Genomic DNA, 23,987 nt, shown 5'->3' with positions numbered 1-23,987 from the left:
AAACCCAGCAATAAAAATAAATTGTTTAGGTAGGTCATTTAAGGACCCCAACTCCAAGATCAGGGCATGTTCCACTTGTGAATCCTGACCACCCAGTTGTCTGACAAACCAAAATATTCTTAGGTACCTCAATTCACCTGTGGTGGCATGGCAAAAGTGTTTTTTTAAAAAAACAATGACACATTCTTGTTTTGCTTTTTTACTTCTGGGAATCAGTGTCTTTAATGTTGCAGGAAAGCAAACTAGTACAATGTGAATGTCTGGAATGAACCAGATAAGGGAGGGGTAGGGGAAGTTTCCTCAGAAAATGAACAGTAATTTCATGTGACAGATGAAAAATACTGCTTCTCTTTCTGCCAACGGAAGCCGTTCAGCTAAACATCATGAAAACTTCTCTGTCTGTGTGTATTGAACTTTGTACTCCTCAAACAAGCTATTTGTGGCTTTGACAACCATATAATTAAACAATTATAGAGCTGGAGTTTCATTCGATAAAATAGCCTGCATAGTCACTTGTCTAGAAAGGCTGTAGTACTTGCACAGTAATGAATGACTTAAAGAATATTTCTCGGCAACTAATGTCTGTCAGGCTGAGATGCTTAACTTGAGACCTCTTAACCCATCTTGACAGGCATCTCCCCAAGAACTCTGAGGCCCTTGTTGCAGGACTTTGCACTCTGTAAATAGGTATGAGAGCATGTTGTTTTCTCTGTCTATTATCTAGCTTCTTCCATTGCCCTCACAGCATGTTGAACCCTGCTGCTTAAGGAATGATTGTTGAAACACTCCGTTAACTCTTAGGAAGGCTAAGGCTTTGTTTTTGTGAATGGCTAAAGGCCAGTGGTCTTGTTTAGCAAATATCGAATCCACAGTGGCAGTTGTCTGCCACTGCCTCTAAATTACTACCGGCTAATTGCAACAGTTGTCCACTGCTATTTCCCTTGGATTGATAGAAAAAGATAGTTGGGTGGTTTTGAAGTAGCATGCAGAACGACTTCCGGGCAGAAATGGTTGTAGTGCCATTTTCAGAGTCTACATCTGCATCTCCTTGCAGCTAAACAATACTTTTGCATTGTTCATACATTGGGCAGCCTTCACCAGTCACTTGCCCTCCAGGCCACTCCTAACATCTCTAACCATTGACCATGCTGGCTGGGCTGATGGGAGTTGTAGTCCAAAATATTTAGAGGGTACCAGGGTGGTGAAGGCTGGCCTAGAACCACCTCCAGGTTCTTTTGGATGCTAGGCACGTCACCTCCATGCATACACATTCTTTCTCATTACATGTGGCTACTTCTTCACTTTTCTGCCACCTCCTCACTTGCCCACACCTTTTTGGTTACGTGTTCAATCAGCCATGTCTGCTTAACAATGTCTGTGTAGCATGTCTGTGTAGCAATGGAGCGTCAACTCAAGAACGGGTGGTGGCCCACAACATCAAACAAGATCTTTTTTTATAAAAGGGTGGTCTTCAACCATAACCAGACACTGGAGAGACCTGTCAGGAGTAAGCAATGGTACCAAATAGTATGGGAAACAGCCTTACTAGAAAAATTAACCAATAAACTGAAACTGACATGGGGACAAATAGAAGACGCCTTCACCCCGGTATGGCTCCTCTTTATCACATACACAACCCAACAGGACAATGACAATAATCCACCAACAGCATATAAATCAATATGGCTAACCTGATCCAAAACACCCACCCACCCCACTCACACACGAAAACAAAGATCACCACAGCCAGTCACAAACAAACAACCACACCCTAGGCCAACCCCAACCTCTCTCACCACCAAAGGAACACAAGCGATCAGCAGAGAACCTGCACAAGCAACGCTGACACCAAACCCTACATACATTAAGCAAAATAGAAACATAGCCACCCGACCCCACCCCCACCCATCTTCCCCCCCCCACCCCATTTCTTCCTAATGTCTCAACAAATGAAACTGATTTGTAAAAATGTTACATGGAAAAAATACGAGAGACATTACACATACTTCTGTAAAACAAGAAAATCTTTAATTAAAAAAAAAAGGGTGGTCTTCAAGGCAGTTGACTTTTCTCAGCTGTTGAACCAGCAGCGCTAGACATAGCCAGCTATTGGGCAGATTCTATTAAACTTCATTGACGTGTGTTGCCAAGACTGTTGGCTTGGGGTGGGCAGACTGTGGAGCTTCTGCATGTTCCAGGCTTTGGAGCAGACCCTTGTCTCAACACTGTCATGTGGATTAAGGCTTTGATGTCAAGCAGCACAGGGGTGAAGAGAAGTATTTAACAGATGGAAGTTTAATACTGGAATAAGCAACTGATTATTGGAAAAGGTTGCTGCAAATCTATCTTCATTTTTGCCCTCTGGGAGAGAAAGAGAGAGGAATCGATCTAACACAAGACCTGGTTCTCACTGGGATGGTAAAGCTGTGTCTCGGCTATCCATTGTTTGGAGGAGCGTTCAGTCATAGAGTCTTCAAAATGCATGAATGTTTTTCCATACAAATATGAGTCAGGTCTTTAAAACCTCAGTGGGCTACCTGTGGCCATACAGCATAGACAGAGGGCTACCATCTCAGAATTAGGGCGTACTCTAGTGCAGGCACGTCCAACTTCCAAGAGTCTGTGATCTACTCCCACTATCAAAAAAGCAGGCAGTGATATACCCATTGGATTGACCAGAGTTTTTGAGCGTTTTGGGGGGAGGATCAGCCAAAAGTTGTTGAGCTTTTTTTGTCAGGGCAAACCTGCCCTAAATATGACTAATGTTGAAACTCACTGATTTTGATCTATAAATCCCTAAAAAGTGTATTAGAAAGACCAAATGCTCTCATATGAACCTCTCTGGAGGATAGGTTCTATCTGGAGAGCCAGTGTGGTGTAGTGGTTAAGAGCGGTAGTCTCGTAATCTGGTGAACCGAGTTCGCATCTCTGCTCCTCTACATGCAGCTGCTGGGTGACCTTGGGCCAGACACACTTCTCTGAAGTCTCTCAGCCCCACTCACCTCACAGAGTGTTTGTTGTGGGGGAGGAAGGGAAAGGAGAATGTTAGCCACTTTGAGACTCCTTAAAGGGAGTGAAAGGCGGGATATCAAATCTAAACTCTTCTTCATCCAAACTCTTCTATCTGGCTGTTAGAGTCTTCTTTGTTGTTGTTGTTTAGTTGTGTCCAACTCTTCGTGACCTCATGGACCAGAGCACGCCAGGCAGTCTTCCACTGCCTCCCACAGTTTGGTCAGACTCATGTTTGTAGCTTCGAGAACACTGTCCAATCATCTCGTCCTCTGTCGTCCCCTTCTCCTTGTGCCCTCCATCTTTCCCAACATCAGGGTCTTTCCCAGGGAGTCTTCTCTTCTCATGAGGTGACCAAAGTATTGGAGCCTCAGCTTCAGGATCTGTCCTTCCAGTGAGCCCTCAAGAGTCTTCTTTAGAAGCCTTCAAAAGTAAGATAGTTGGTTACCAGTAGCGGTGGCTTCTCTGTACTGGTGCGCTGTTTGAAGTCCATGTAAGTCCATATGAACTGGCACATAATCTGCTAACTTCTAAACCACCAGATTAAAATGATGTTCATGTCAGGAGCTCAACTTATACTCGAGTAGGACCCTGGTAGAGACATATGCCCTCCTGGTTGATCGTTTGGGAGCTTCAAAAGCTTTCTTCTGCCCAAACATCACAGCGACCGATGCCAAACGACACCGGCACACTTAGGGATCCGCAGAGTTTGCGCAGCTGCGTAACAGACCTCAGCAACTCAGCATTTTGACTAATCTACTTTATTTACATATAAACACACGCGGAGCTCTGCAACATTGCTCACTCTCTCTCTAGCATCTGACAGCAAAGAAAGAAAGAACAAAGGACAATAGTCCTGCTTCACGGAACACAGTAACACAAACATCCTGTCTCTGTCACTTCCCTCTTTGTGGAGTCAAAACATATACCGTCATGTGATAGACAACAATCCCATGACTGCAGTTATGAAGCAGGAATTCTAACAGTTCACACAGGCTCTAAGTGGTTGATAAATTAGGTTCTGTTACAGCTCCGACTGCTATTGGCAAATTCTGTTATAGCTTGTTTGTACATGTGATACTGTTTTATATCTGTAAGTTTCCCTGAGAACTGGACTTGAAAGGTGGTATATAAAACATTTTGGCCGAAAGTGCTTGAAAATACATGGAGATGCGTAGCTGTACCAGTTATGAATCAGCAACATTTTTACAAACACATGCATGTTTTAATGTAGGTTGTAAACTGCCTTGAGATTTCCCCCTTAAAAATATAGAAATGAAATGAATAATAATAAAAAGAAGAAGTTTTTAACTATTTGCTGCATTTGGAATGATGCTTATGTAGATAGATTTTTATATGGGGCTTGTATCTAAACAGCAGCTTTAAATTAACAGCCTTAATCTTCATTTACATTTGTTTCATACTCATCCAATTCAGCATGCTTTGTTTGCAAGTGAATTTTGCTACTTTATTGGAAACAAACACTGGAAATGGGATGCATATTGAGACACACCCATTTTCACAAAATACCCTTTCAGTAAAATAACCATGCATTTAAGGCATGATGGAAGCAGTCCAGGTTCTCTTATTATCTGTATTCGCATAACTGTAGCAGGCAAAAGACCTTTTCCTTAGCAGCCAAGTGGAACTGGATGTGAAGCGCATATTCTTGGCTTTCTGCCCCAGATCGCATCAGTAGGGCTTGGTGTGCATACCTGAGAAATGGTACTTCCACATCCCCAAGGGGCACATTAAACGAGCTCTTGGCAGAGAAATGGTTTGTCGGGTGGATTTTATTAAGCAGCAGCCAACTGTCGAATTGAATGCTTAAATCGTATTGTTTACTTATGCTGCAGATATGCAGTATTCTTTACAGGCAAAGGGTAAATCTGTTGGAATCGGGTTCTGTTTGTTGATTGGCTAGCCGCAAATCGTGCACGGCGATGTTTCTCGAAGCCAGAGCACACCTGCAGGCCAAGCATAGGCCCTGCAAGGTTCCTAGGACTGGAGCCAGTTGAGAATGCAGGTGGGAGAAGTGTTGCATTTTTTTAATACCCCCGCCCCATCTCTGTTTCGAAAATTCCTTGCACGCAGAATGCTAACATGTAGAAAAGCCAATATCTGCTGCTGCTTCTCCCAGGGATTGGGTAGAATCGGCTTCCAGTACAGAATGGCGAGGCTTGCGTACGCTTTCGGTGGTGTAAAGATCTCAGTTGTAAGCGGTATAGCATGTGTGATAGAGCTAAGGCATTGAGAAAGTGGGCATTTTTTCCTTGCTTTCCCATCATAGCTGAAGTTCATCTTCAGTTCATCCAATGAGATCGATTGGTGATATATTCAGAATGCACAGAACAAAACAACTACTTCCACCCAAAGCATTAATGGAGAGCTAGTGTGGTGTAGTGGTTAAGAGCGGTAGACTCGTAATCTGGTGAACCGGGTTCACATCTCTGCTCCTCTACGTGCAGCTGCTGAGTGACTTTGGGCCAGTCACACTTCTTTAAAGTCTCTCAGCCCCACTCACCTCACAGAGTGTTTGTTGTGGGGGAGGAAGGGAAAGGAGAACGTTAGCCGCTTTGAGACTCCTTCGGGTAGTGATAAAGCGGGATATCAAATCCAAACTCTTCTTCTTCTTCTTAGGGCAGGCATGTCCAACTCCCAAGAGACTGCGATCTACTCCCAGTATTAAAAAAACTGGCAGTGATCATCCCATTGGAGGGAGGAGGAGCGTGTGTAGGGTGGGTGGATTGCCCCAAGTTATTGAGCTTTTTGGGGGTAGGATTGCCCAGAGTTCTTCAGCTTTTATTTGCTAACTTTCAGTAAACTTTATTTAATCCCTTGATCGATAAGAGTCCCACGATCAACCAGGATCAGCCGGGGATCTACCAGTAGATCGCGATCTACTGGTTGGACATGCCTGGCTTAGGGAGTTCACCACCACAGTGGTGACAGCCATTGACTTAGATGGCTGTAAAGGAGGATTAGACCAACTCACGGAGGATAAGTTTACCAGTGGCTAAGTAGCTATGATGGCTAAATGGGACTCCGGTTCAGAAGTTTGAAATTCCAGCTCCTGAGGAAAGCCCTACCTTGGCTTGTGGACTTTCCAAAGGCCTCTTGACCTCTGTAGAAAACAGGAACCTTGAATAGGCAGACCAAGAATGGAGAACCTTTAGCCCTCCAGATGTTGTTGAACTACAACTCCCATCATTCCTGACCCCTGGCCATGGTAGCTGGGGCTGTTGGGAGTTGGAGTGCAATAACAGGGATGCCCATCCCTGAAACAGATGGGCTTCTCTTGCATTCTTTCAGTTGAGCTCTTGAGCTACTCCTGTGTGAAACCAATGTAAGTTTCCCTAATGGTGGCCATTGCATATCTGCCATCCATTAGTATTTTGTTCAAGCCACAGGACGGTATTTTTAAACATAACATTATGTCATAAATTGACTTTAGCAAGTGCCTTTAAAAATAAGAAGGCCTGGCTTGTGTGATTGTGTCTCTCTCTCCCTCCCCCCCCCCCAACTTTGGAAGCTGTTATATCATTTTTTAGCATAGTTCTGCTGGCTGCACCAGCTGTATGTTCTGGTGACACATACTAATTTCCCTCGGCACAAAGATTATTAGTGCTGCCATTGAACCAGTGTGAAAGAATAAATATAAGCATATTTTTGAGAGAGAAATATACACAGTCCCCATCCATCTGTCTGATTTCTAATTATGTGAGGCAGGTGATTATATAGTGTAACAGAATTCCTGTCATAAAATTATCCTTCTGTTGGGTGTCTTTCTAAGTGATCATCTAAATGTCTCTGCTTGTTGCAAATAGAACTTCAAGTAATGCTCATTCTTTTCAGTTTCTTTCCTCATGTTCACTGCAAGTCTGTGTGTCCAACCTCACACATGTAATCTTTTGTTTAATTGTGTAGTTCTATCAGTTTCTACCAGAATGGAGTGATTTCACAGATTAGGGCACTAGACTAGACATCTGTCCACAATCTCCTCCTATCTCCTTGTTGATGGCAACAGCCATTCCTGTCTGCATGAAGTGCTCATTATACCCATTGCAAAGATCTTCCTCATTGATGCTGATGCCACCTATAAAACGCCAACTTGAGGGTTTGAGGCCACCAGTCCTTTCCTCAAAAAGAGTTTGGGCGAGGAAAAGAAATAAGTTTATCTCCCTTGGTCTGGGGCAGAAGTGAAAACAACATCTAGGATGAGCACTTTCAGTCTACCTGTGCATGTATTTTGTCCTTCCAACACACAACATGCATCTTAACAGCAGCAGCAGCAACAACAACAACAACAATTTTATTATTTATACCGCACCCATCTGGCTGGGTGGTTTCCAACAGAATATTAAAAACATGATAAAACATCAAACATTAAAAACTTCCCTAAACAGAACTGCCTTTCCTTGACATCTAGTGGGAGGGCGTTCCACAGGGAGGGCGCCACCACCGAGAAGGCCCTCTGCCTGGTTCCCTGTAACCTCACTTCTCGCAGGGAGGGAGCTGCCAGAAGGCCCTCAGAGCTGGACCTCAGTGTCCAGGCTGAATGATTAGGGTGGAGATACTCCTTCAGGTATACTGCGCTGAGGCTGTTTAGGGCTTTAAGCACCAACACTTTGAATTGTGCTGGGAAATGTGCTGAGAGCCAACGAAGCTCTTTCATTTATCAGCACTTTTCTTCTCATTTGCTGGTGCTGCTTTGCAGCCTAAACCAGAGCTGGGTCAATTGTTCTCTCTGGGAAACTGCCACTCTGCCACCAGAAGTGGAGTTGCAGCCCTTTGGCTGAAAAAGTTATCCAGCCCACCTCATACAGTCAACCCCTAAATACCACCCAAACTCATACTTATGAAGTCAACAGAGAGAACAAAATAATTCCGGGGGGGTTGCTTCCAGGGTGGGTTGGAAGGTAGGATTAACTCTAGGTGTCCCTCGTCACCCTCCCATCCTCGGATATCAATCCCAAGTGTAGACTCTAGAGAGAAAACAGAAAGCATAGTAAGTTGGGGAAATGCCTTCACAGGAAAACATACTGAGCTAAACAAAAAGAAGATTATTGTTGAAGGGTTAGCCATTGGGTTTGCTTGTTTGTTTGCCCTTCATTTAGCTAGATTCAACTGTTTCATGTCTCTGCAAGCGACGGTAGGAGCGACTTCTCTCCTTTTATTCTAGTCATGATTTTGGAAAGAGGAATCACAGTTGTACCTTGGTTTTCGAAGAGCTTAGTTCTCAAATGTTTTGGCTCCTGAACACCGCAAACTTGGAAGTGACTGTTTTGAATTGCGAACTATTTTTGGAAGCCGGAAATCTGATGGGGCTTCCGATTGGCTGCAGGAGCTTCCTGCAGCCAATCAGAAGCCGCACTTTGGTTTCCAGACGTTTTGGAAGTTGAACGGACTTGCAGAACGGATTCTGTTTGACGTCCAAGGTACGACTGTATATGAAGTTTCCTGAGTTGCTGCTGTCTGATAAATTGGCCTCTGTGCAGTGCCTTATCATATCAGTACGCCACTTATTTCCTGAACAAAGGTGCAAACTAATTAGTTGAAATAGTCATTAAAATAAATTGACTTTATACTTCTTAGAAGTATACAGGCACAGTTCAGGCACCACCTCTGGCATCTAAAGAAGTAGGACTGCAGTCTATGAAAAGATACGCTGTATAAAATATGCAATACTTGTCTTTGGCTTCAAATAACAGTAAATGGCTATTCCAATATACTATTTAAGGAACACACACACGAACAATTCTCTTATTTTAGAAAATAATGCGTTGAATAACTTAATATTTGCTCAGAAACACAGAGTGTAAAAGATAATGAGCAAGACCTTTTACTAGAATTCCAAGTGATCAGAATTTTTAAGAAATGAGGGTTGGCAGTTACTAAGCAGAAGAATGTTCCCTAAATAATGGGAAGTACAATGGTTACAACTGGGAATTACAGTTCTAAATATTCATAAATTGAGAACTAAGCAAATAGCAAAGCTTAAGTAGTTATCAAGTATTATTAAAATGGGTCACCCAGATGGACTCAGTAGGATTATCCTGGTGGAATATTAGATAGAGCTAGGGGTGGCTTTCAATAGCTGTGATGACTTGTCAACCTTGATTCATAAGCTCTGAATTGCAAATACAGAGCTCAGTGCAGTCCAAAATAGGTATACGTCCATGCATAGAAGACTGCCACAGGTCATGACAAAAGAAGAGAACACAGAAGAGAAAATGGTAGGGTTTTTAAGAGGGGAAAAAATACAAAACAAACTGTCCCAAGTTCATCTGGTCTGTATTCACCTCCAGTGAACCACAGTGGAGGGATCTTCAGAGTGAAACTGTAAATCTCCTATATATATTAGATACAAGGCCCAGGAAAGGTATTGGTAAGCATCTGTCTTGATGTCAGGATCCCTCGGTGCTTATTAGTTGCCATGGTTACATTCTTCCGTTGGCTCACCTTTTATGTAGACTGAAAATGAGAAATTGAACTGGAATAGCTCAAACAAAGAAGTTACATAATTTGCCCAGACACAATAAATCTAGCTGACTCATTAAAGCTGCCATCCTATATATTTATGCACCTGTGCTGACTTCCTGTTGGTCTCATGCCTAGAGTTCCACTGTAAGGTACTTGGTTGAAATAATTAGAAAATAGGGACAGTTTTGCATGCATTCAAACACAAGCCTGTTCTGTACCATTATCTGCAGAGAATGGGCGTGCAAAACATTCAGCTAAATGCATAGCGCTGTCTAGAGTCATATACTGAATTTGGTGAAATATAGCAATTCTAAAAAATTGAATTCAGTAGATTATAGCACATTTGGCATTTAATCTTTGGAGTTGCCTTTCTTTTGTGAAGAGATGGGGTTCACTTAGCCGCAAAGCTCACTTCATGACCTTCAAGATTCCCCCAAGATGGTATCTGAAATTGGGAATCTAAGACTCGGAATGCTTCATAGTTTTGAAGCAAAATCCTGGGATTCATACAACTCTTACAGAAAGCCCATGGGTTGCACAGAAATGTCCCGAGCTGCCTGCAGCCAAAACATCTGCATGGCAATATATAGTTCCATTTTCGTCTTTTGTTAAAATATTTAAGATACACCTTGAAGTTCGAAAATGCAACATCTCCCTTCCATATCCCCAAAACGCTTGTCTACAAGTATTGATATGACAGATATAAATCATGAGAGCTCATGGAAAATTATGGTTGTTAATAGCTTCCCGTGGCTATTTCTGAAAATGAGCCACTGTTTCCTTTTATAAAACCAGAGTCTTTGCTGTGGGGACGTTTCTTAACAAAGGAAGGAGTGTAGCTTGGAAATCATTAGCTACTGTGAAAATCTGACAACTTCTTTCCTTCTGCCTTTTATTTCTCCAGCTTTATACACCAACCCAACGGATCAGAAGCATGTGCTTAAGAAGTAGAGGTTTTGCTGAGGCTCCTTCTAGAAATCTTTTCTGTTCTCTGCTGTGGCAAATGCATGCCTCTTGGGGGAAGTGATCTGTCAGATAGCAGGCATTCGGAAACACCCTCGCAAGGAACCGACGGCTCGTGCGTTTAGTATGAAGATGCCCATATCTTCGCAGACCCTCTGAACTCCAAAGGCGTTTCTTCTTCCAAATGAACTTTTGCTGCTGTGGTTGCCCATCTGCAATCATAGACTAAGGACATTTAACATGGCTCTTGTTCTATACGGGGCTGTGAGTTTATTTCTTGGAATGGCAGCAACGTTTGGCCCAGTGCCCCGGATCACCTGGGAACACAAAGGTAAGAGCGTAGCTTACGGTAAGGATAGTGAATCATAAAATAAATGAGTAGTAGTTCTGTACTTTGCTGGTACAAAATCCTCCATAGCAGTAGATTAAAGGCTTGTTTTACGTCGCCATACAGTATAGCCCAGGGTTTCCCAAACTTGGGTCTCTCGCTGTTTTTGGACTACAACTTCCATCATCCCTAGCTAGTAGGATCAATGGTCAGGGATGATGGGAATTGTAGGCCAAAAACAACAACTGGAGACCCATGTTCAGAAAACCCTGGTATAGCCAATGCAAAATAGTGTTGATATCTACATAATTAGCACAGCAACTCAGTGAAATAAATGCGAGTGGAAGACCTACTCAGAACTTTCTAGCAAGAGTTGGAAGTCTAGCATTGTATAGTAAACAACATTTTATTTTGCTACCCTTGCATTTACACCTTTGGTTACTCCTTGGCATTTAATGAGGAGACCGTGAAGAACAACTACCTCATTGTTAGTTACCGATCTTTGTTTTCCTATGTTTCTGTGTGCCTCACAAGGAACCATTATTTTTTGGATTGACTGAATAACTACTTTCAGAAGCAGTTGGCAAAGTGGGCTGCTGCTTCCCTGCCCCTCAGCAACAGCATCACTGCCACATATAGAATGGTTGGTTGTGGGGGAAGGTCAAGTGGTCAACCACATAGGCCAAGCCAAATCCTGAGCTCCCACCTGTGTAGTAGGGCTGGTCAATGTCAAGTTTTCAACATTGAGATGTATTGCCTGGCAAACTTCACAATCTGTCTATACTAGTATACCTGAAAGAGTGTCTCCACCCCCATCATTCAGCCCGGACACTGAGGTCCAGTGCCAAGGGCCTTCTGGTGGTTCCCTCACTGAGAGAAGTGAGGTTACAGGGAACCAGGCAGAGGGCCTTGTCAGTAGTGGCACCTGCCCAGTGGAAAGCCTTCCCATCAGATGTCAAGGAAATAAACAATTATCTGACTTTTAGAAGACATCTGAAGGCAGCCCTGTTTAGGGAAGTTTTTAATGTTTTATTGTGTTCTTAATATTCTGTTGGATGTGGGTGGCGCTGTGGGTTAAACCACAGAGCCTAGGACTTGTCGATCAGAAGGTCGGCGGTTCGAATCCCCGCAATGGGGTGAGCTCCCATTGCTCAGTCCCAGCTCCTGCCAACCTAGCAGTTCGAAAGCACCTCAAAGTGCAAGTAGATAAATAGGTACTGCTCCAGCGTGAAGGTAAATGGCATTTCCGTGCGTTGCTCTGGTTCGCCAGAAGCGGCTTAGTCATGCTGGCCACATGACCTGGAAGCTGTACGCCGCTCCCTTGGCCAATAAAGTGAGATGAGCGCCGCAACCCCAGAGTCGTCTGCGACTGGACCTAACGGTCAGGGGTCCATTTACCTTTACCTAATATTCTGTTGGGAACCACCCAGAGTGGCTGGGGAAACCCAGCCAGATGGGCGGGGTATAAATAATAAATTACTACTACTACTACTACTACTACTACTAATACTACTACATCACAATGTTCAAAACCCTACTTCCTACTACACCGCTGCAAGGCATCGGGGAGATCGCTAAGGCAGCTTCATCTCTGTGAGCAAGCACCCTCCCGCTCCCCAGCTGAGCAGGAGAAGGATTAGGGCTACTCAGCTGGGGAGTGCTAAGCCTCCTGCCCCCCAAGTGAGGGAGCCCCATGCTTCTCTGACTTGGAAGTGAGCTGGAGAAGTATTGGGGCTCCCTCAGCTGGGGAATGGATACACTTGGAGCCGCCATCTCGCCACTGGCTCACTCGAGCTGGCGGTGGGTTGGGGCCTCTACAAGACAGCTTGGCTGAGGCAAGGGCAGCCATACACTCCTCAGCCGAACAGTTTAAAGAAGCAGAGGGAGGAACAATCCTTGCTGATACAACTTGTTTCTCCCTCTGCGCCGGCATGAGGGCAGAGTGGTGAAACGGCCGCTGCTTCTGAGTCTCTCTGCTACCAGCACCTGCTGGAGGGAGTCGAGCGATGGCAGCTTCACCTGCGATACACCGCCATCACGGTCTGCTCCTCATACTGGTTCTGAGCGACATATCAATACATCAATCGCAGGCCAGCTGTTCACCCACACAACCCTGCCCTTGCTGTTGTCCCACCCTGGTTAGCGGCCCCAAAATTGCTGTTGGGAGAGTGGGGCCACAGCACCACCCCATCGTGCCAATTGTTTCTGTCTGCTCAACGTTACATTTTCAAAAAAAAGGAAAAGGCCGCCATTTTGAGTTCCCCAGCACCTCACAAGACATCCTGAAATCGCTTAGGCACCTAATGTAGATACAGTGGTACCTCGGGTTACATACGCTTCAGGTTACATACGCTCCAGGTTACAGACTCTGCTAACCCAGAAATAGTACCTCGGGTTAAGAACTTTGCTTCAGGATGAGAACAGAAATCGTTTCCGCGGCGCGGTGGCAACGGTAGGCCCCATTAGCTAAAGTGGTGCTTCAGGTTAAGAACAGTTAAGAACGGACCTCCGGAACGAATTAAGTACTTAACCCAAGGTACCACTGTAATAAATTAGGCCTGCATATCTCCCTTCCTCCATCTTCACATTGTAGAATTTGGATGACAACATGGTCAGTGTTTCTTCCATCTTCCTCCCAAGTTTTGATCAACTTCCAGCCTGATGAACAGATACGGAAATCTTACATAGATTTTCACATTTAGGTTGGTCCTAATAAAAGCGATTCTCATTCTGTGGCTTCTGCATATCACTTGACTGTAGGGCCCCCTCAATTTTTTTCATTGTTTCCGACTCAGGAAGAACCCCATTTCAAAATTTCCAATGACCCTCTGTATAATGCTGGCCTCCAGGGCAGCAAATTTGCATTTGCTTAAGCTTTTGGATTGCTTTCTCTCCCTTCAATTCCACTAATGTCCAGTCATTAGGTTGTGCCACTTTAGTTAACGATCTCAAAATCAATGGATCTAGGCCAGGATTTGAAATCAAGGAACTATTTAGTCAATTGTAAATAAAGTTTGCCTTGAAATGAATGCATTTTGAATTAATGTTTGCCTTAATTGTATTTTAACAGAAGTTCATCTAGTATATTTTCAAGAGCCCGAAATATTTAACTACTCAACTTTGTTGCTAAGTGAAGATAAGGATGTTTTGTACGTAGGAGCTAGAGAAGTCATATTTGCGCTAAATGCATTGAACATTACTGAAAAAAAGCAAGAGGTAAGTTTGAAGTTTTGTATACTAAATATTCATGATCAGCAGCCCAAGCTCAAACATACTGTGTTTTTATATGTGCTGGAAGCCAGGTAAGTGGGGTATAAATAATAAAATTATTAATTAATTAATATTTAATCAATTTAAACATCCATGCTCAAAGTAATATGATTCATTCATTTTCTCAGTTTGGGAAATGGCTGAATGGAAGGGGAGTGGTTGTCATTTGCCCTATACAGTGGTACCTTGGCTCTCAAACTTAATCCGTTCTGGAAGTCTGTTGTTCCAAATGCGTGCTTTTCCATAGAAAGTAATGCAAAACGGATTAATCCATTCCAGACTTTTAAAAACAACCCCTAAAACAGCAATTTAACATGAATTTTACTATCTAACAAGATCATTGATCCATAAATAATCAATGTACTGTACTATAAAATAAATAAGACAGTATTGTGGATTATAAAAATTAAAATTAAATATTTTTCATAAATGCACTGATGATAGCCATTATTTGTATGGGGGGCTTTTATCCATTTCTGCAGGCACACAATCAATCAGTAGCTGAACTGGGTTCCACACAGTCACAAAAACAATTTAACCAAAAAAGCCTCAAAAACAAAAACACAAAATAAATAGCAAAAACAAAAGCGCCAAACTTAATCCATTCCGGAAGTTTGTTTGACTTTTGAAATGTTTGAAAACCAAGGCACGGCTTCAGATTGGTGTAGGGGCCCCGGAAACAATAGCTTACAGCCTCACTGGATGTTCAGCTTTCGAAAAACTTTCAAAAACCAGAACACTTACTTCTGGCTTTTTGGCATTTGGAAACAAAGGCGTTTGAGAACCAATGCGTTTGAGAACTAAGGCACCACTATAGATTGTTAAGGGATGCGGGTGGCGCTGTGGGTAAAACCTCAGTGCCTAGGACTTGCTGATCGTAAGGTCGGCGGTTCGAATCCCTGTGGCGGGGTGAGCTCCCGTCGTTCGGTCCCAGCTCCTGCCCGCCTAGCAGTTTGAAAGCACTCTTAAGTGCTAATAGATAAATAGGTACCGCTTTATAGTGGGAAGGTAACAGTGTTTCCGTGTGCGGCGCTGGTGCTGGCTCGCCAGCTGCAGCTTCGTCACACTGGCCACGTGACCCGGAAGTGTCTTCGGACGGCGCCGGCTCCCGACCTCTTAAGCGAGATGAGCACGCAACCCTAGAGTCAGACACAACTGGCCCGTACGGGCAGGGGTACCTTTACCTTTTTATAGTTTGTTAACAGTTCCTACGCAAAGCAAATTCATGGGAAGCATAATGAATCATTTGAAGTAATTTACTGTAATCTTACACATGTGCTTAAGGTTCTCCAGTACTGCAGGTGTGTTTGGAAAAGTCCCATTTCCAAGACAGCAGAATTATTTTTTAAAAAGAGGTATATAGCTGCTTGCAGTTGCCCCAGGATGGCTTTGGACGCCGTAATATTAATTGCTCTTTGTGGGAGCACTGAAAAGGTCCTTTGATTTGTTCTTACCCTGGTTCTGTTTTCCTCCAGGTGTTTTGGAAGGTCACGGAAGACAAGAAGACGAAATGTGCCGAAAAGGGCAAATCCAAACAGGTGAGAAGAGTTTGTTGCTTGTCTCTTTATCAGCTTGACTTTCAAGAAAGTTTTTTCCCCCTAGTAATATTGCAGAAGTAATTAATTTTCCATGCCCCTTTAATTAAACCTTCAGCAGAGTTAATGTGTCTCTTTTGCTGTGTTAGTTCCTGTAAGTCATGATGATGAATGGTTGTGTGTACATGCATGATAAAAAATGTAGAGCTGATAGTTTGCCGCACGATAGTGCTGCTTTCTTCCCTTCTTCAAATGCAGCAGTACCAAGTATGAAAAAAAGCCAACCTCTCGCATAACTGCAAGCAGCCTTGGCTTTGTGCTGCAACATATTTGAAATTACGGATGATGGGAAGTAGCAGTTCATTGATGGATTAACTTACTTAGCTTTTCTCCTTGTTGCTGTTGCTTTAGATCAGGCACGTCCAACTCTCTAGAGACTGCGATCTACTCCCAGTAAAATAAAACTAGCAGTGATCTACCCATTGTCGTTGCCAAGAGTTGTCGAGCTTTCTTGGGAGCATAGACCAGAGTTGTTGAGCTTTTTTGGAGGGAGGATTGGCAAGAGTTGTCGAGCTTCTTTTCAGAAGGAAAGGATTGGCAAGAGTTGATCACAACAACCCACAGTTATCACTCCTTCATCCACAAAGCAGCTGCATAATGGAAGGCAAGCTTCCAGAGCGATGGGTCAGAGTGCTGGGGCCAGGGCAATGCACACTCAAACAGGAGAACACAGGCAATCCCTTTTTAAAATCCCAAGGTCAACCTGGAGCACCCTGGTGATCTACCTGTCAATCACGGTCCATCAGCTGAACACGTATGCTTTAGAGCAGGGGTGACCAACTCTCAAGAGACTGCCATCTATTTTCAGAATTAAAAACTGGCAGTCTACCCACGTTTTTGGGGGGTTTCAGTTCAAAGGTTCAGCTTTTTTGGGGGGGAGGAGAAAAGCCCCATTTGGGGGGGGGCAGCTCAAAGTTGTTGAGCTTTTTATGGAGAAAGGGAGTTAAAATAAAAGCTTTTTTTTTTGGGGGGGGGGTTAAAGGCAAGGGACAAAGGGGTAAAGTCACTCACAAAAAGATTGCTATGGATGAAAACAGCAGCACAGAGAAAGATCTTTCTTCCCTTCCAGAGATCAAATAACAATGGAGGGCAGGGCAGGAGTCAGTTTTAGCGATGCTAAGGAGATCGACTGCAATCTACCAAAACCTCGCAGGGATCTACCAGTAGATCACAATTAACCTGTTGGACATCCCTGCTTTAGAGCATTGGTTCCTGAACTCTGCCCCACCCCCGACCACTTGACCAAGGCTTGAGGGTCTTGACGGAGACCACTTGCGTATTTTTCTGCCTCTCGTAGGAATTCTAATGTCCTGTGCTAGATGCTATATGATTTTAAATTGCATTTTTACAAACACTTTGCTAAACACCTGTATGAAGTTCATGGCCCACTGGTGGTCCGTGGACCAGTTTGGGAACCCCTGCTTTAGAGGAAAAACAAGCAGGGTTTTGAGTGAACTTTCAGCCATGCTCAGACATCCATAGCCAAAATATGAACAACCTGTTGCATACAGCCCCTTTAGCAAACACAACAAGAAGTGTTCCATTAACCATGGTTTTCCGTTTTGCCAAAGCTCTGAAACTATGGTTAACAGCTCCTGAACAAGCCAGGATGTTAAGGAAACTTAAAACCATGGTTTACTATAATGGCTTGTTCCGAAGCCATCAACCACGGTTTCCTATTCAAGACGAAACAGGAAACTGTAGTTAATGGGATATTTCCTGGGTTTGCTCACTTGTGCAAGAGAAGAGCAAAGCAGTTGCATGCACAGCTGTGAGGATCATTCATACCTCTTCTAATAAAACCAAGACTTGAACTTGTTTGTGTGTATAGGTCTGAAGCCATGCAAGTCGCTAATAGGGTTTCTTATTATCATTACACTTTCTGAAAATCTCTGTATTTTCCTCCACCTTTTCTCTTTTACAGACAGAGTGCCTTAACTACGTCCGTGTCTTACAACAGCTGGATGATTCTTCACTCTATGTATGTGGAACTAACGCGTTTCAGCCCATCTGTGATCATCTGGTAAGCGGGAAGAACACATTTTAGGGGCAACTGCGGAAGCAGTTTTCCTTAGCTTGGTGATGAAAGAACATGGAGATGTACATAAGTTTTCAAACTTTCCTGTGTGACTGACATCCCTTTTGTGTCTCTCCCTAAATACTCTGATTCCCTTCTCTGCCTGTCTTGTCTCTGTCAGCTCCTGGCTATGCCATAGCCTCATAGTCTTGAATACTTCAGAATGAAGTCCTCCTTGTGTTTAAAAATCCACCTCTATCTACCTTCCATGTCTCTTGACTCTACCATCGTTCTCCTTTCACTCGGACCTTACTTTGTTCCCAAGAACAGGATTTTTGACGTTAGACTGTGACCTTTCTTGTCTCCCTTATCTGTAAGTCTGTCTATCATCTTTTCCGCAACGTTGCCAGAATTTGTCCTTTCTTGGCCTTGCCACAGCCGGCTTCCTTATTTACATATTAATCACTTTCCAGTTCCATTAGTGCAATTTCATCCTTTTAAAAAGCTTCTCTTCCATCAGAATAGTTTTGGGTAGTATACTGGCGCTTTCTGGCAAGACAAAGGTTATTCTACTCTCAGCTGCAACCTATACACTGGCTTTTTCTCATTTTCATTTTCCTGAAGACATTTCTGGCACTCAAGAATTCTTCATAGGTATATTCAACCCAACTCAACAGGCCCATATCTTGGCGCAAGCAAGTAGTGCTTTCACGTATCTGTTCATGATTAAACCAGGAACTTTCCCATTTATCCAAATTCTGACACTGTGGCACCCCCTTCGGAACAATATTAAACTAACTTCAAACTGTGATTTAATAGATCAGAGCTGGTAATCATAGTTTCCCAATTAGTACAAATTATAATGGTTATTTTATTTATTTTATTTTATTTCTCCCCATCTTGTGCAAATGTACCACTCGGGGCAGCTTTTGACATTTAAATACACAGTTTCAGAAAACAATTAGGCCGATTAGTGACTTCCTGGTTTCAGTGGTGCACACCTCAATAGAAGGCACAAAGGCATTTGCAGGTGAAAGAGTCTTGCATAAAACTGCTTAATCAGCCAAGAGAAGATTGTCCAAGTGCAATCACTCTTCATGACACAATCTACTTTATTTCTGCTGCTTGCTTGACCTCTCTGTTCTTTTTCTAGTGTCTGTCTGGCTATCTAAACTGTGTTGTCTTCCTACCTCCATGTTTTCCTTCCCTCCTGCTGACTCCTCTGTATGTATTAGCACACCAAAGTCCTCATTTGTTCCATTCCTCATTTGTCCTCATTTGTCATTCCCCACAATCCCATGGTATCCTCACATATGTTTCAGGGGACAACTTTCATGCATATGTGCCTGTATGTGCAATGGGAGAATTAACAGCACCAGGTTATATATATATTTTTTAAAGGCAAACACTTTGTGTTACAGAGACACAAACTTTTCCTATGTCACCAAATCATAACCTTTGGCACTTTGCGCTTTATGGTTTTATTAATTCATTCATATAACAATATCATGCCACTGATAAATAAATATTTTGTTTTAAAATATGTACAGTCCAGCATTAATTAAGCACAACCTTAATTTCATCTCACTGGAACTGCCACAGACTTTAAAGACTTAAGTCTCTCTCTCCCTGCCCCCGGATCACAAGCATTATATTTTGCACATTTCTTTTATAAGTGTATACTTCTTATGCGTAACAAAGGGACAGAGGGCTGATTCTCACAACTATTTTCAGCTTCGTTTTGATGTGTAGAAATCATTGTGTACTGAACCAGGCCCATAAATTGCCTCAGCATATCTAAAGGTTGAATTTCACCCATCTGTTGCTTAAGTCATGGGCCTGAATGTAATAAGCTGAAATCTGGAAACGTCATGGTTATTCCACCAGGTTGGCTTTATAATGTAAAAAAAAGAGCTGAAAGTGGTTGCATGAGTTTGTATCTCTAATTACTGAAAGGGTTGGTTCGAAGCGTTCAGAGCTATACAGTGGTACCTCTGGATACGAATGGGATCCGTTCCGGAGCCCCATTCGCATCCTGAAGTAAATGTAAAATGCGCGTGTGTGGGTCGCATTTTGCCGCTTCCGCGCATGCATATGATGTCATTTTGAGGCTCTGCGCATGCGCGAGTGGTGAAACCCGGAAGTAACGCGCCCCTTTACTTCCGGGTCGCCGCGGAGCGCAACCCGAAAACATTCATCCCTAAGCTACGTCAACCCGAGGTATGGCTGTATGCTGAGTTGTGGTTGTTTGCATTCCATGTGGAAAGTAAAGAAGAGGTTTTAATTTGTTTTGTAGAACCTGACATCGTTTAAACTTGTGGGTAGAAACGATGATGGCAAAGGAAGGTGTCCATTTGATCCGGCACAAAGTTATACATCAGTTATGGTTGGTAAGTACAAACCTCCTGCTGTTTCTGTATCCTGTTATAGGAAGAACTGAAGATCCTATGCTTAGTACTAATACCTTGAGTTCCTTTTTCTTGAGCCGCTCCTATTTACCCCATTGTTTTGTTAAAAGCTCCTCCTCCCATTATGACCAGACACATAATCTTTTGGATGTCAGCCATCGTGTCCTCTGCTTCTTGAAACTATCAAATTTGGTTAAAAGCCGTTTGAACCAATGTCATTTGGGTCAGCACTAAATGCCCATCCAGTGGAGTAATTTTTGAATTAAATCTTAATAATGGTACAATGGGGACCGTACACAACAGGTAATTTGACTTAGCTCATTGAGAGGGAGGAGAGGTATTTTGGAGCCTGGCAGCTGGGAATATAGCCATATAGTGCAGGCCTTCTGCAAGCAGGTGTCAGGCAGGAGGGAGAGGTTGGGAGGGGATGGAAGATGTAATAGGAGGAGCGGACGCGGGTGGCGCTGTGGTCTAATCCACAGAGCCTAGGACTTGCCGATCAGAAGGTCGGTGGTTCGAATCCCCGCAACGGGGTGAGCTCCCGTTGCTCGTTCCCTGTTCCTGCCAACCTAGCAGTTTGAAAGCACATCAAAGTGCAAGTAGATAAATAGGTACCGCTCCGGCGGGAAGGTAAACGCCGTTTCCGTGCGCTGCTCTGGTTTGCCAGAAGCAGCTTAGTCATGCTGGCCACATGACCCAGAAGCTGTACGCCGGCTCCCTCGGCCAGTAAAGCGAGATGAGCGCCGCAACCCCAGAGTCGGTCACAACTGGACCTAACGGTCAGGGATCCCTTTACCTTTACCTATGGCATCATTCAGTTTGAAAAAATATTGCTAAATACTATTATATATTTTTAATCCATGTAATCCTTTGTTGCTGCAAAGATGGGGATCTTTACTCTGGAACGTCTTACAACTTCCTGGGAAGTGAACCAATTATTTCAAGGAACTCGTTGCAAAATCCTTTACGGACAGAATATGCAATTCCTTGGCTTAACGGTAAGATCTGGAGGGGGAAATAAACATTTGTTGGAATGTGCCTAAAATGTACTGTCTAGTAATCTCTTTACTGAAAAAGTACCCCTTTTGTACGTTTCCAAAGCCAGAAAGATCTCTTTCTGCTGCCATTCCACAAGAAATACACAATTGTTTCAGTCTTCTGTCTGGGTTGGAGACTATACGCCTCTTGAAATAACAAAAATTGTAAACAGCTTTGGTTTAGTTCATGAAATCCATTAAAGCAGCTTGAAGAAACTGTGTTGTGGTTTGGTTTATCCTTTATTTGATTTTCGATTATCAGGAGACTTTTGAGATGCTCTTAAAAGGGGATGAGGGTTGGGGGGAAATGACAATGCAATATAGACTAACAGCCCCTTTCTGTAAGTCAGTGCTGAATTGTAATAACTTAACAGGATCCCTTCAAGGATTATTCCATAAGAGCAGTGTTGTTGTTTTTGTGGCTATATAAATACTTGCACCAAAAATTCAAGGAATTGTAGAGCAGATTTCTCAGTTTAAAAGTGTGTTTGGATCTTGATCTCAAAAATAGCTCTTTTTGAATACAGATTTTCTTGAAGGGTTTGTGAAATATAGAAATTGTAATATTTGGTACAGTAAAGATCTAGGTTATCATATACTATTAGGACCAAGGAGCAGCTACTGTGTGCATATATAAAGTGTCCACAATGAGTAATTAACAGGAAATATTGAGAGGTGGGGGAAATTATTAAAATTAAGCAATTTTGTATTTCACTTCTCTAGAACCAAATTTCATTTTTGCCGATGTGATAAGAGCTGATCCAAACAGTGCCGATGATGACGACAAAGTGTATTTCTTCTTCACTGAAGTTTCTGTGGAATATGAATTTCTTGGCAAGCTGATGATTCCAAGGATAGCCAGAGTTTGTAAGGTGAGAATGAGCTGAACCATTTCCCCATTGTTTCCAAATAATTTTGGGGTGAGAGAAAACACCACTCTCACTGTTTTGTGTGCTAGCAGTTTCCCCCCCAATCACTGTAGTCCAGATGTGCAGTCTGTATTTCTAGTGCGCTCTGGTTTCCATCATGGTGTTGTGCCAGAAGCTACTGTTAGGCCCATCACGAAATGTCCGCCAGCTTCTAATCACAGATACCAGCAGTCTTCAAGCAAGCAAACTTGCCTTATTATCGCTTCCTAGCATCCCACTGCCAGAGGATTGCCTCCTTCCATTCAGCAGTTTGCCTCCTCCAAGTGGAAGAAACCTGGGCAGTGCTGAATGTCACATCAATTGCCAGGTGTGTCTTGCTGGAAACAGAAAAGGGCTTTCCCCTTGGCCTGCCTTTATATCCACTCAGTTGCCAAGTGCTTTTGTGACATCACAAGAAACCCACAGCCAATGGCAACAGCTGGGGAGGCATCATCTTCATTGCTTTGAGCCTCACAGTGGCGGGTGGACCTATCAGTGATTGTGTGATGGTTTATTTGGGACAAGGGTGGTGCTGTGGTCTAAACCACTGAGCCTCTTGGGCTTGCCGATTGGAAGGTTGATGGTTCGAATCCCCACAATGGAGTGAGCTCTGGTTGCTCTATCCCAGCTCCTGCCAACCTAGCAGTTCAAAAGCACGCCAGTGCAAGTCGATAAATAGGCACTGCTGCAGCAGGAAGGTAAACGATGTTTCTGTGTGCTCTAGCTTCTGTCACAGTGTCCCGTTGTGCCAGAAGCAGTTTAGTCCTGCTAGCCACATGACCCAGAAAGCTGTCTGTGGACAAACGTTGGCTCCCTCGGCGTGAAAAGCCTTTGACTGGACTTTCCCGTCCAGAGGTCCTTTACCTTTTACCCAGTGCTTTTTCCCCCTAAAAAAATGTTAATGGGTGCTCTCATTTTCCTACTCATATTCAAATACTGCCCCTCAATGAGGCCAAACTTCGATTCACAAAATGTTTAGGGGTATGCGTCCCCCTAGAAAAAAGCACTGCTTTTACCTTTTTTACTCTGTCAATGATATTTGGCGCCAGGAAGGAATTTGCCTCAGGACAAAGTGGGCCACATTTGAAGGTGTTGCCTATTTCACAGCATTGTCACAACTTACTGGCAGATAAAGCCATTGGCATGGATCCTCTGTCTAAGCAGAACAGGAGCAAGGAGCTTAACTCCCTCCTTCCTTATCAAGAAGTTTAAGTAAAGGCCTCTAGGGAGAAGGACTCTGTCCTGACAGGGGCAAATGGGCCATAAAAGGTAAAGGTAAAGGTACCCCTGCCCGTACGGGCCAGTCTTGACAGACTCTGGGGTTGTGCGCCCATCTCACTCAAGAGGCCAGGGGCCAGCGCTGTCCGGAGACACTTCCGGGTCACGTGGCCAGCGTGACATCGCTGCTCTGGCGAGCCAGAGCTGCACACGGAAACGCCGTTTACCTTCCCGCTAGTAAGCGGTCCCTATTTATCTACTTGCACCCGGGGGTGCTTTCGAACTGCTAGGTTGGCAGGCGCTGGGACCGAGCAACGGGAGCGCACCCCGCCGCAGGGATTCGAACCGCCGACCTTTCGATCGGCAAGTCCTAGGCGCTGAGGCTTTAACCCACAGCGCCACCTGCGTCCCATAGAACTCTTCAAATGGCATCCTGGAGAGATCACCCACATTTGATGTCTGTCATGGGAGGGATTCTTAACCCGAATCGACCCTGATGAAGTAATCAGCCAGAAATTGGGTTGGCTGATTCAGGACACATCCCCAATGCCTACACCAAAGTGTTTTGACATAATGAATAAAGTTGTGGCCCTTTCGATCCCAAGATGTTGTCATGTTCTTTGTATTGCTTCCCCGCCCCTTGCCCTGGTGTTCTGGGTCCACTGCGCATGTCCCTCAGCTAGCATGAACAGTGCAGTCTGCATGGTTCTGTGTGTCCTTTGTGTGTCCAGAGCTTTTTCCGTGGAGGAGA

General features: G+C 43.8%; 1 protein-coding gene across 8 annotated transcripts in view; it reads left to right on the top strand.

The window, feature by feature from the left end:
* The window catches only part of LOC310826732 (semaphorin-4D-like), a 121,582-nt gene that overhangs the window by 81,492 nt on the left and 16,103 nt on the right, over window positions 1–23,987 (top strand). For 4 of the 8 annotated variants that reach the window (XM_083701961.1, XM_083701963.1, XM_083701962.1 and 1 more), the window contains 7 exons: window positions 10,332–10,786; window positions 13,854–13,999; window positions 15,529–15,591; window positions 17,573–17,671; window positions 19,962–20,055; window positions 20,958–21,071; window positions 21,834–21,982. In XM_083701961.1, coding sequence (XP_083558087.1) covers window positions 10,696–10,786; window positions 13,854–13,999; window positions 15,529–15,591; window positions 17,573–17,671; window positions 19,962–20,055; window positions 20,958–21,071; window positions 21,834–21,982 — 756 coding nt within the window. In that variant the 5' untranslated portion in view covers window positions 10,332–10,695. Of the gene's footprint in view, window positions 1–471; window positions 688–10,331; window positions 10,787–13,853; window positions 14,000–15,528; window positions 15,592–17,572; window positions 17,672–19,961; window positions 20,056–20,957; window positions 21,072–21,833; window positions 21,983–23,987 lie in introns of those variants that run through there. The other 4 variants (XM_083701966.1, XM_083701968.1, XM_083701967.1 and 1 more) reach the window with 3 other exon arrangements.

Source organism: Podarcis gaigeae, assembly GCF_964106915.1.
Source record: "Podarcis gaigeae genome assembly, chromosome: 11".
In the NCBI taxonomy this organism is placed as follows: Eukaryota; Metazoa; Chordata; class Lepidosauria; order Squamata; family Lacertidae; genus Podarcis; species Podarcis gaigeae.
This window is presented reverse-complemented; position numbering and strand designations above follow the sequence as displayed.